The following is a 13,126-nucleotide window of genomic DNA, read 5'->3' as shown; positions in this document are numbered from 1 at the left end:
TGTATGCAGTAGTTTATTTAGAAAAATAAAAATTATACATAGAAATGGATGATTCCTTTCATTTTAAAATTAATTCCAATAATCCGAACACACCCATAATTCGAACACGTTCTGGTTCCTATTAGTTCGGATTATCGAGGCTGTACTGTATTTTTAAAATTCTGCAGACTGACGATTGGCTAATTCCTACTTGTCTAGCAATAGCAATTTGTCCCATATGAGGATTTTCCTTAACTTGGGCAAGGACTTCATTTGCCAAGCTAGTCGCAGTCCGGTTCCTTTTCCTTTTGTTAGCAGGCCAATTGCTACGCAAAGCATTTTCTAGCCTCTTAAAAATTTTGGGTGTTGGGGCCACACGGTCAGGGTATCTTTGGGCATACAATTGTGCTGCACGTCTAGCATTTTTGCGACATTCTCCGTAGATAAGGATCATGTCGGTTTTCTCGTTATTATCGTATGTCTTGCGTTTATCTCTAAGTGAGTACTGTTCACATTCGTACCATTTGTGGTCAAGGTCGTCAACATGCCTTGTGTTAATGTGCTTTTTGAGAGCAAATTTGTCTACGGTCCTGTAAGGACATAAAGTACAATTGTGCCACTTGTCTAGATGCCGCATTTTTACGTGTCTGTATAAAGATGTGCTATATTTGTTTTTGTATTCGCACTTTTCACATTTGTACCACTTATTCTCTTTTTGATTTCCATGATGCCGCTGAATATGCTGTTTCCAATCTGATTTTTCTGTAGTTTTGTAAGAACATTGCTCACACTCTTCCATGTGACATAACCATTTAAGGGAAAAATGCGTCTCAAAGCAGCACTTTGTACAAACGTACTTTTGAATGTTGTGTTGCACAATCAAATCGTCGTCGTTTTCTTGTTTAATTCTGTGGCGGTCTTTAATATGTTGCTTGAAAAGCAATATTAGTTCGGTTTGAAAATTGCAGTCTTTGCAATGGTAAGAATCAAGGGGGTTTTCACAGGTAAAAGATATCAAGGGTGACTGATGACGGCGAAGGTGGTTTATCATCAGAAAAAACGATGTCGTAACGTATGGGCAAATTTTGCAATCGTGGACTTTTACCAAGGAAGACTTGTTGTGTGCCGTGCAAGCGACGGAATATTTCAAAGCTTCCATTTCAACTAGTCTGAAATTGTTGCGTTAAAAGGTTATTATAAAAAGGAATCTTGTGTTACGTACCTGTAAATTGAATTAAAAATAATTTATTGTTTTCGACATAACCTCAAAATGTTGGTACTTTTTACTTTATTTGTGTCTTCTTAAAGAGAGCTAGATTATGCAACACGTTATACACGACTATTGCCATTCATTGGTTAAGATGGATTAAGTATACATGTTACCGGCAATCTGTATAATTATGTTCTCTGGTATAATTCTATACAATACCTAGGCAATAGTAGAATACCGGAGGCGTCTAGGCAATGTATGAAATATTACGAATATGATTGTTCATTACATACTTTGTATGTATGTACATATAATTAGATATTCTATACAATACCTAGTCAATGTATAGAATGCCTAAAACGTTAAGGTAATGTATGAAATATTACTCATTTTATACTTTGCCTAGATATTCTGTACAATGCCGAATGCGCAGCCGGTAATGTGTGTAAAAGACGAGAGTAGGTGTTTAAAACTTCTGGAAAAATATTTCCCCCTGTGCCATTGGGTACCTACCACTGTAAGAATCCCCGTTCCAAAAGTCGACAGAGGTCGCGGTGATGCTCGCAATGTACTAGCTGTAGTTTTACAAAAAACGGATGAACTTTATGTCTAATATTATTTGTTTATGTAGGATCTAGTACCTAACCGAAGAATAAATAAATATTTTTTTAATGCAGTAATTCTTAATTCTACTGCAAAAAAATACGTGCCTTTTTTGTAAAGATTGCATTATTTTACACATTGCCGATGGACCGCCAGGTACTCTATACAATCCCAAGGAATTGCATAGACATTACTTAGGCAAAGAATGTAATGGACAATCATATTCGTAATATTTCATACATTGCCTGGACGTCCCCAGTATTCTACACGTTGCCTAGGTATTGTATAGAATACTTGAATTATACAGATTGCCGGTAACATATATCTACAACTCCTAGAGACTGTATAGAGTACCTGGTGGTCCATCGGCAGTGTGTAAAATAAAACAATCTTTATAAAAAGGGTGGGTATTTTTTGCAGTAGAATTAAGAATTACTGCACTAAAAAATATTTATTTGTTCTTTGGTTACTAGATCCTACACAAAGAAATAATATTAGACATCAAAGACATGATACTTTTTACTCATAATAACAAACTTTTTATAATCTATGAATTATTCTACAAAAAAGGCACTTGGTACCTTTCTGTAACTATAGTAAAATTACAATTAAATCACGTTAAACTCAAAATTTTTCTAGGTAAACTAAAATAATAAAATTTTTCTCAAAAAATAATTAGGTAGGTACCTACCAACGTTTAAAAATTTATGAAACAAAACAGTTCTATTAAAATAAGAAATAGATTTACTGGGTTCTCAGAATGAAGTAAGTAAAAAAATAATGAGCTACCTGAATTACGGGGTCTAGAAAAAACATAGAAGCGACGTTCGAAATCCGTCTAGAGAAGTGCAGGGATTTAAATACAGGCCATCGTCGGGAACCATTATTCAGCTAGTTGAGTCAAGAGAAGTTGCAAGTTTTCTCAATTTTTCGATTTCCTAATTTTTAAACATTTTAGTTTTGGGGGTTTTCAATTTGTGATTCTTCAGTTTTTCAACTTCTCGATTTCTCGATATTTCCTCTTGCGATTCCTCAATTCCTTAATTTTTCGAAATCTATTTTCCCGTTGAATATTTGCATATTTTCATTTTAACTGCACTTGTATCGAGAAATCCTCTATTTCTTGATTTTTCAATTTTTTGATTTCTCGATTTTTCGACTTTTCCGTTTTTCGATTTTCCCATGTATCGATTTTTCCATTCAATTCAGCTTTTCGATGTTTCGAATTTTTAAATATTAACTTTTTCAATTTTTTATTTTCATATTTTCGATTTTTGCTTTTCGGATTTTGGACTGTTTCGATTATGTAATCATTTGACGATTCGATTTTTCGAATTTTCAATTTCTGAAATCCCGATTTCTCGGTTATTAGAGAAATTAATTTTTTTCAATTATTTAAGTTTTAGATTCTTAGATTTCTCAATTTCTCAATTTTTTGATTTTTCAGTTTTCCAATTTTTCAATTTTTTTTGTTTTAGGTTTCTCGATTTTACCATTTTTGATGTTTGGATTTCTCAATTTTTCAATTTTTTAATTTCCCGGTTTTTCGATTTTCCGCCGTTTCAATTTTTCCATATTCCATTTCCTGTCAATTTTTCAATCTCTGGATGTTTTCATTTTTAGATTTTTCAAATTTTCCATTTGCTATTTCAGCTTTGGGATCTTTCAATTTCTTCACGGTTTTTATTTCGCGCTCCTGTCGTCCAGATGCAGAATTCAAGAATTCAGTAATTTTTTTGAGTCACCCTGTCTAAGCAAATCTAAAAAACATGAATGGAATGATAAATCACAAGTACAGACTCATCATATTTTGTACATTTTAGATAAAATTTATTTGGCAAGCTTTTGAGCTGACGTCATCAATTTTTTGGAGGGGATAAGTAAATATATTTTGATTAAAAATGTATCATTCTTATCATAACTGTAAACCATCTGCAAGATTTCAAAGCATTCTGTTTTGCAGATTCAAAATTAAATTGCCAAATTTTGTGTCATAATTTGAATTTTTTTTCCAAAAATCTGGACGTTTCGGGTAAAAACTCAGTTCGGGTCATAAACTGTAGCACTATGTTATTTTATACAATTTAAAACCCATTTACTATGTACAATTTGAAGTGACGTTATCACCTTAGTTAAAGCACTGCTTTCACCTTGATAGTGGAGATGATTAGACAAATTTTGGTTAGCGTTTTTCGTTTTACCATCTACATTATATTCCTAATATACATACAAAATTTCACAACAATCGGCCCAGTATTTTCTTCTTCTTTTCTTTTTATTTTTTCTGTCTATTTAAAATCGGTGAGGGCAGACAGACGGACAGACAGACAGACAGACGGACAGACAGACAGACGGACAGATAGACAGACGGAAACGGGAGACCTATTTCTTCGTACTCTAGGGGTCATGAAAGGTTGAAAAAACGTAAAAGTAGAGAGTCGGGCGACGGACTCGATTACAATACTTCCTTACGCTAGGGAAGTAAAAATTTCAATTTTAAAAATTAGTCGAAAATTATTTCAACAAGCACAATAAAACATATCCAGCTGAAATCGAGAAATCGTGAAATTGTAAAAATTGAAAAATCGAAAAATCGAAATCTGGAAAGTGAAAAATTCGAAAGATCGAGAAATCGAGACATCAAAAAAAAAATCTAAATTTTAAAATATGAAAAAACTGAAGAATGGAAAAAAATCCAGGATTTGATACATCGAGAAACGGGAAAATTTAAAATCGAAAAATCCGAAATTTCAAATATCAGAAATAGTAAAATCGAAAGTCGAAAACTAAAACATTTGAAAAATTGAAAAATTGGAAAATTGAAAAATCGAAGAACTGAAACATCGAGAAACCGAAAAATTTAAAAAATCGAAAAATGAGAACATCGAGGAAATGAACAAACAAAAAATTGAAGAGTCTAGAAATCGAAAAATCTCAGAACTGAAACATTAAAAAATTGAGATCTCAAAAAATTGCAAAATCGCAAAATAGCAAAGTGGAATAATCGAAAATTTAAAAAATCAATAAATTGAGAAAACAAATTAAAAAATTGAAGAATTGAAAAACTGAAAAATCGAAACTTTGAGAAAAAGAAACGATGAGAAAACGAAACACTGAAAAGTCGTGAAATCGAAAAATGGGAAAATAAAAAATCTAAAAATGGGAAAATCCAAAAAACGAAAAATTCCAAAACTGAAACATCGAAAAATTCAAAAATCGGGATACCGAAAGATCGAAAAATAGAAAAGTTTAAAAATCGAAAATTTAATAAATCAAAAATTGAAAAAATCAAAAACTGAAAAATCGAGAAATCGAAAAGTCCCAAAACTGAAACATCAAATAATTGAGAAATCGAAAAATTGAAAAGTGAAAAAATCTAAAATTTAAAAAACAAAAATCGATAAAAAGAAAAACAAAAATTGAGGAATTGAAACATCAAAAAGTCAAGAAATCACATAATGGGCAAATCAAAAAAATCGAAAAGCCGGAAAATCCCACACACTGAAACATCGAAAAATTGAGAAATTGAAATCGAAATTTAAATAATCAAAAATTGGAAAAAACAAAAGACTGAAAAATAAAAACCCGGAGCATCAAAAAAAAGTTAAAAATTGAATAATTGAAGAACTGAACAACTGATAAATCGAAAATTGAGAAACCGACACATCGAAATTGGAAAATCCTAATACTGAAAAACCGGAAAATCCGGATACCTATTTCTGTATGAAATAGATATCTCGCTCGATGAACTCGGCCGTAGTTTATTACAGTCATGTATGTTTCCTCTGAACAAAAAGTTGTCAGCCCCCCGTCGGATTAGCTCAATGTTCGGATTAAAGAAGTCATCTATGGATATCATACATGTGATGAAAATAAGGTTCACTGTATTTGGAAATAAAATTGTATTCAAAGAAAAATACATCACCTTAAATAAACTGCAAAAGGTAGGTATATCGGTAAAAAAGACTTTTTTCTATTTTTAATAATAATAATACCCTTTTTTGTCCAACAAAGCAAAATCCAATTACAGGACAAACCAATTACCCAAAAAAGCAAAATATATACATGCATAAGAACAGCTTAAGATCAAGTTATCATAAACAATTTACAAATCAAAAATGTCTTCAAAAAATACACTGGCGGCTTTCGAAATAATTGAATATTAAACTGAATAAATTTAAATATCCCTAAATTTTTAAGGGCGGTTTATATACAGGGTGTCCCACGTAACAATTTCGGGCGCAATAACTCAGGTATTTTTGAAAGGATTTTTATGAAATTTACGACAGGTGTAATATAAAGATGTAAAGATTAGGTTGATAACAAAAAAACTATTTTTTTTCACTAGCAGCGATCAAGCATGCAAATGTCGACTCATTTAGAGGTAGAGTGCTTTTCTGTAAAAGGTACACACCAATAAACGTGCGCAGAAACGAAATTTGGTTCGGCATTGCGGGGTGAAAGAATCCAGCACGTGGTGATTCATCTTCAGTGGCGTCTGGCGTTAGAGAACTCTTTGGAGAATTTTCTTGGTTTATTGTGAGTGTATAGTTTGATTTTTTGGGAAAAAATAGTTACGCCTATGATTTTATAACATCGGAAAGACATTTTCACAAAATAAATTTGTGTTTTCATTTTTTTGGCTGTGATTTCTAGTACCACATAATATTGCCCCCAGATTCAATATCCAAAAGATACGCCACTGTCTATAATATCATCTATTCCCGCCAACTTCCACACGCACATCTCTGACTCCGCCCATGTACCTTTTAGAGAAAAGCACTCTAGCAAATTCAACTTTTGCGACCACCGGTTCAAAAAGAAAAATTGAGGTTATGTACGCAATGTTTGATGTGATTATTTCTTAAAAAATGAACAAATGTGTGCTACAAACATTACTTGAGTATACGCACGGTAGTTGGTAGATGGTAGAAGATAAAATGATTAACTCAGCGACAAGTATAAACGGTTTTCTTTGTGTTGAAGATTTAGATTAAGTTTGATTAGAAATCAAAATAAAATCATGTTGCGTCAAAAAATTGAACGTTTATTTTTTCAGTTTGTTGTCTTATGGTTTCTACTAGTGAAAAAAATAGTATATTAACCGCGGTTGCAAAGCCACTTCTAGACCTCGCGCTTCAGAGCCCTCGACGCTGCGCGTCTCGGGTTCTAATTTGCACTCGGTCTAGAATGCTTGGCTCTGCAACCTTGGCTAATAACACTGGTCAACAAAATTTAATTTTTTCTCTCTAACTTTGACATAATTGTAATGTTTTCGTTTAATTTGTCTCTGTGTTTGTAACAAAGAGCATAAATCTCATAACTTAGCTCAATTAAAAAAAATATGCATATTTGATGTTAGAAACACAAAATCAGCTAAAACAATTTAATTTCTGTATCTTTAACTGCAAAAAGTGTAGTATTAACAAAAGAACAACCATAAATAAGAAAAAAAACAACGAATGTAGTTTAAAAAAACGAAAAAAACAAAAGAAACAGCGAAGACCGACGTTTTTTTGGTTGCCTCCTATAGATTTTATTGGAAATCTCTCGCTTGATGGTCCCGCAGTATTCTGCGAGCATTTAGGTGTTCCATCGATCTTGGTAACGTTTTTCTATCGACAAAATACCCAGATGGAAGCGTTCTCCATGTTGGTGACTCACGTCGTCACAATTTTTGGGGAAAAAATCAAGGTGCGAATGCATAAAATGCACTTTTAAGATTATGTTAATTTTAAATTTTTTATATGATGATAACATGTTTTCTACTTACTAAACGTAGTTTTCTTATTGTTTCCCAATAAATTTGTAGCAATTTGATTACAAAAAAATACACCTTATGGAAAGTTTCCTATTACTTAATAGTACGATTTTTGTATTTTTCAAGGGATAATATTTTAAGATTACTTTTAAATGAGAGCTAAGTTTTGGTTTAGCCCTTTATAATATCATTTCAAATTGCTAATTAAATAATAATTGACTGCTATAATAAAAGTTAGAGCTTAGCTGTTGACCAGTGTAATATACTATTTTGTACGACCATTGCTTTTTCGATCATTTACCGTACAGGTTTCCATAGCAGTAAGTTCAGTTTACGGGTTGCTACGACTAACAACTAATAAGAGGAGAACGGTAAGTAAATTACTTACTGTTCAGCTGAACGGTAAGTAATCATGCATTCAAGATTTTTTTTATTTTAAATTCCATGCGTGTTCGACTTCGACATTTTCGCTTTCAGAATCACTCATGATTGATATTTTAAGCAAATAAATCACTCACTAATAGTCGCGGAAAGAAAATTAACTCGAAATCAAGCCAGATCAAATCTAATTCGACAGCGGTCAAAATGGAAACTGATTTTTAAATTTGTTGTTTATATTAATCGAAACCATAGTAACAAATTTTAAATTAAAAAACGACCTTGTTGATGTTTGATATAAATTCTTTCTATTTATGATTTGATAAAAAGACGCAAATCCTTTGATGGTCGTACAAAAAATAGTATAAGCGTCACGAACGTTAAGGGGGTTTACTGGTCTCAGACAAATTGGAGACGTCGTTTCGATCCGTCTCCAAACTTTTGCCTTCAACCAGTAAACACCCCTTACCGTTCTTAATACTTAATATAGTTACTATTTTGTGCGAAAAATTAATTAATTTGTTTTTTTAAATTTAATGGTGCTGCCTTGACATTTTTGTCAAAATCTGACAAGTTATTGAAAATGGTTCGCTTTTCTTTAATTATTAAAACAGAAATCATTTTAACCTACGGAAGATGCCGTACAGACCTAGATGAAACAACCAGGACTCTTATCGAACGGTATCTCAATGACCAATTTACCAAATTCAAAGTACAGAGAATAATAATCTTATTTGAAGATACGGGAAGTGTACAAGACCTAAAACGAGTGAAAAAAACAAGGTGTTATATACTCCTAGCAAAATTATTTTCATTCAAGTTAGAATTAATTCCTGAACCTAAAGCAATTTTGCACCTTCGAAAAGGTTGTAGCGGAGCAACTGAAAATTGGTATTTTCTTAAAATTCATAAAATAACGCTTGGCAAACAGGTATTAAATTCCCGCAAGGGTGTCCAAAATGCGAGGATAGCAGTTTTTTGTTTCATAGCTACCTATCCTTTAATACTTTTTGGAATTATTTGCGCAATAATTTATCGTTTTTTGTGTAACCAGACGTATTTCGGAGATAAATTTTTGCATACAGTATTGACTTTTCATGTTTAATCAAGTGATGCAAAACTTAATGAATTCAAAATTAAATTAAGGCATGAAAAATTTACTTTTTGAAGATAATGATTATTTTCGTCGATTCATATTAATCCTCACCTATCAAAATACCTACATTTCAAATTTCATAACAATCCATTCAAAAATACCTGAGTTATTGCGCCCGAAAGTGTTACATGGGACACCCGGTATAATTCAATAAACAACATTATAAAAACGCACACTAACTATTACTATGTCTTGCGGTCCTTTTCGTTCAAATGACAAGTGTTCACGTGTTTGATTCGAGATTTGTAATATCTAGTTTTAAATGGGCACTGTTTGCATTCGTACCATTACGCGTTTTGGTCGTCCAGATGTCGTGCCTTAATGTGTACTGTCAAATTTCTTTTTGCTTTGCTCCTGAAGGGACACTCATTGCACTGGTGCCACTTGATTTGGTCGTCGTCCAAGTGCCGTGCATCTATGTGTTTCTTTAAATATGAGCGAAACCGGGCTTTGTACTGGCACTTGTCACAGTTGTACCATTTAAGACCGTGTCCGTCCAAATGCCGCACATTCATGTGTTTCTGTAAACTAATCCTGTATTTCGTTTTAAATGGACACTCCTTGCACTGATACCACGTGATATCTTCCCCTCTCAAATGCCGCACCTTCACGTGATTCCGTAAACTACCCTTATATTTGGTTTTGAATTGACACTCCTTGCACTGATATCGCATGAGCCTTTCCTCTTTCAAATGCCGCGCCTTCACGTGTTTCACAAAGTTCGGACGATTTCTAGTCTTGTATGGACACTGATGGCATTCATACAACTTGGCACTGGTTTCACATTGTCCGCTCAAACGCGACGCGTCCACGTGTCTCTGTAAAATCCCCTCGAGTTTTGTTTTAAATGAACACTTGTTGCACTGATACCACCTGATACTTTTCTCATTAAAATGCTTGCTTTTCAGGTGTTTCGTTAAGTTCGAACTATCTCTAGTCTTGTGTGGACAATGTTGGCATTTGTACCACTTAACATCCTTTTCGTCCAAATGACAAAAGTTCACGTGTTTCCGTAAAAGGTCCATTTGTTTTGATTTAAATTGACACTGCTCGCACTGATACCACGTGATATCTTCCTCTCTCAAATGCCGCATATTCACGTGGTTCCGTAAACTATACCTGTGTTTGGTTTTAAATGGACAGTCCTTGCACTGATACCACGTGACATTTTCCCCTCTCAAATGCCGTACATTCACGTGTTTCTGTAAACAATCCTTATATTTGGTTTTGAATTGACACTCCTTGCACTGATACTGCATGATACTTTCCTGATTCAAATGCCGCAACTTCACGTGTCTCCAGAAGTTGGAACGATTTCTAGTCTTGTATGGACAATTATGGCATTCAAACAACTTGGCATCGCTTTCACATTGTCCGTTCAAACGCGACGCGTCCACGTGTTTCTGTAAAACCTCCTCGCGTTTTGTTTTAAATGAACATTTATTGCACTGATACCACGTGATACTTTTCCCATTAAAATGCTTACTTTTCACGTGTCTCGTTAAGTTCGAACTACCTCTACTCTTGTACAGACAATGCTGGCATTGGTTAAGTTCGAACTATCTCTAGTCTTGTATGGACAATGTTGGCATTCGTACCACTTGGCGTCTTTTTCGTCCATATGAAAAAAATTTACGTGTCTCGTCAAATATGTCTTGCGTTTACATCTAAATGAGCACTGTTCACATTCGTACCACTTGAGGTCAATGTCATCAACATGTGTGTTAATGTGCTTTTTGAAATCAAATTTGTCTACGGTCTTGTAAGGACATAAAGTGCAATGGTGCCACTTGTCTAGATGCCGCATTTTTACGTGTCTGTATAAAGATGTGCGATATTTGTTTTTGTATTCGCACTTTTCACATTTGTACCACTTGGTGTTTTTTTCATCTACATGATGCCGCTGAATATGCTGTTTCCAATCTGATTTTTCTGTAGTTTTATAAGAACATCGCTTACACTCTTTCATGTGACGTAACCATTTAAGCGAAAAATGCGTCTCAAAGCCGCACTTTCTACAAACGTACTTTTGATTGTTGTATTGCACAATCAAATCGTCGTCGTTTTCTTGTTTAATTCCATGACGGTCTTTAATATGTTGCTTGAAGAGTAACGTTAGTTCGGTTCGAAAATCGCAGTCTTTGCAATGGTAAGAATCAAGGGGGTTTTCGCAGGTAAAATATATCAAGGGTGACTGATGACGGCGAATGTGGTTCATCATCAGAAAAAACGATGTCGTAACGTATGGGCAAATTTTACAATCGTGAACTTTTACCAGGGAAAACTTCTTTTGTGCCGTGCAAGCGACGGAATATTTCAAAGCTTCCATTTCAACTTGTCTGAAAATGTTGCGTTAAAATATTATTATAAAAACGAATCTTATATTACGTACCCGTAAATTAATAAATTAAAAACAATTCAAATTGTTTTCAACATAACCTCAAAATCCTGGTAGTTTCTACTTTAGTTGTGTCATGTTGGTGGTAAATTCCTTAAGCAACACATTATACACGACTGTTGCCATTATTCATTAAGGGTGCCCAGTAGCAGACCGAAAAATAAGCTAAGTAGAATTTCATTTTAAGGGCGTAATTTCAACTTTGAAAAAAAGATCGACATTTAAATTAATAGATAATGTCCAAATCTCTGGGGAAGACACAATATTTTTTAAAATAAGTGATTGTTTAGAATTTAATTAATCGTTCATTCTTCGAAGGAAATTGCATTTTTAGACGAGGAGAGAGCATTTTTCGCTTCAACTTTTATATCAGTGCAAAGACAACATTGAGCTCTAAGGGGAAGACACGGTGATTTTTGTTTAAAATTTATATTTATCAAAATATTTGCCTTTTAAAAAAATACTGAATAATGAAAATAAAGTGAAACTAGGCAACCCTATTTACAAAGATCCGTTTCAATAAATGGTTGAGTTTTACACAGCAGGGAGCCTTGCCGACCGACCCTTTCAGGTAATCAGTTCAGGTACTTTAGGTCATAAAATTCCTAAATACTCTTAGCTGACCCACATTGTTGAAACTCTTTTACAAGTCGACTTCTTTCATTGCTGACATAATTCGATTTAAAAATATGCAAATTATAATTTTATACATTGTACAAAAATATTTTCTTTGAAAAAATTATTCAAATATTTTTTATTAATCTGTCATTTTATATATTAATCAATACACAAAACTGACAAGATTTAGATTCTCAACACTTCACTAACCACTTATTTACCTGAACAATCATATCTATTTAAATTTTAGTTTTTTGATACTCTTTTCCGCACCACCTATGAGGTAGAGTGTTTCATTTGTTAAAGAAAGAGGCTTGTTGTAATTATAACTTTAATAACTAAACATGTGTAACATTCTACAAGTACCAAAATACACAGTACATTAATGTTGGTCATTGCCAACTTAACTTATTCTCACTAAATGGCAGGGATGCCAATAACACTTGTAACACCCCCCTCACTAAGTTTACAAAACTATTTTAAGGTTGAAGGAACACCGTACACTTCATAATCATTGTATTTGGATGGCATATTTCTATTTCTGTGAGGTCGACTTACAGGTTCCTTACCTGAACATACATTTACATCATTATTAATTTTTGTTGGGGATGACACAGTTTTAAAAGGGGTCGAATTATTCATACTAGGGGTACATGTCTCATTTTCAGAATCAGAAATTGGATCGACAACATTACCACGCGGAACAAACTCCTTTTTCGATTCACGAAGGTGACGTCTATTTCTCCTAAACACTTGACCTTGCTCAGTTTTTACAATATAAGACCGCGGTGTGTCGTACTTATCTTCTACTTTTCCCTTTTCCCAATTGTTATGATTCTTTACATACACATTTTGACCCGGTTCAAATGAAGACAATGTTTTTGCACTTCTATTATAGTACTTTTTTTGATTTATCTGACTAGATTTTAATTTATCATGTACATATTTCGGGTTTATATTTTCAGTATTTAATAATTTGTTATTGACAGGTAATTTTGATCTTAAACGTCTATTATTTAGTAA

At 33.3% G+C, this 13,126-nt stretch overlaps 2 protein-coding genes across 2 annotated transcripts; both read right to left on the bottom strand.

The window, feature by feature from the left end:
• LOC135138110 (zinc finger protein 711-like) lies at positions 1 to 1,380 on the bottom strand. Its single transcript, XM_064067977.1, has 2 exons — positions 1,202 to 1,380; positions 1 to 1,148 (listed from the first exon to the last, which is right to left on the bottom strand). Exon 2 carries the CDS (start codon positions 1,136 to 1,138, stop codon positions 122 to 124), a length of 1,017 nt encoding a protein of 338 aa, XP_063924047.1. The 5' UTR covers positions 1,139 to 1,148; positions 1,202 to 1,380; the 3' UTR covers positions 1 to 121.
• Positions 1,381 to 5,794: 4,414 nt separating this feature from the next.
• On the bottom strand, positions 5,795 to 11,545 carry LOC135138321 (zinc finger protein 711-like). Its single transcript, XM_064068273.1, has 2 exons — positions 11,480 to 11,545; positions 5,795 to 11,426 (listed from the first exon to the last, which is right to left on the bottom strand). Exon 2 carries the CDS (start codon positions 10,344 to 10,346, stop codon positions 9,375 to 9,377), a length of 972 nt encoding a protein of 323 aa, XP_063924343.1. The 5' UTR covers positions 10,347 to 11,426; positions 11,480 to 11,545; the 3' UTR covers positions 5,795 to 9,374.
• Positions 11,546 to 13,126: the final 1,581 nt, after the last annotated feature.

The sequence above is a fragment of the Zophobas morio genome, unplaced genomic scaffold (assembly GCF_036711695.1).
Source record: "Zophobas morio isolate AGI-343-1 ecotype UQ-CSIRO unplaced genomic scaffold, CSIRO_AGI_Zmor_V1 ptg000030l, whole genome shotgun sequence".
Classification (NCBI taxonomy): Eukaryota; Metazoa; Arthropoda; class Insecta; order Coleoptera; family Tenebrionidae; genus Zophobas; species Zophobas morio.
This window is presented reverse-complemented; position numbering and strand designations above follow the sequence as displayed.

Bases quoted from the DNA above. Each gene is read 5' to 3' on its own strand.
- LOC135138110 (XM_064067977.1), bottom strand. From the start codon at position 1,138: ATGGAAGCTTTGAAATATTCCGTCGCTTGCACGGCACACAACAAGTCT.
- LOC135138321 (XM_064068273.1), bottom strand. From the start codon at position 10,346: ATGCAGTATCAGTGCAAGGAGTGTCAATTCAAAACCAAATATAAGGAT.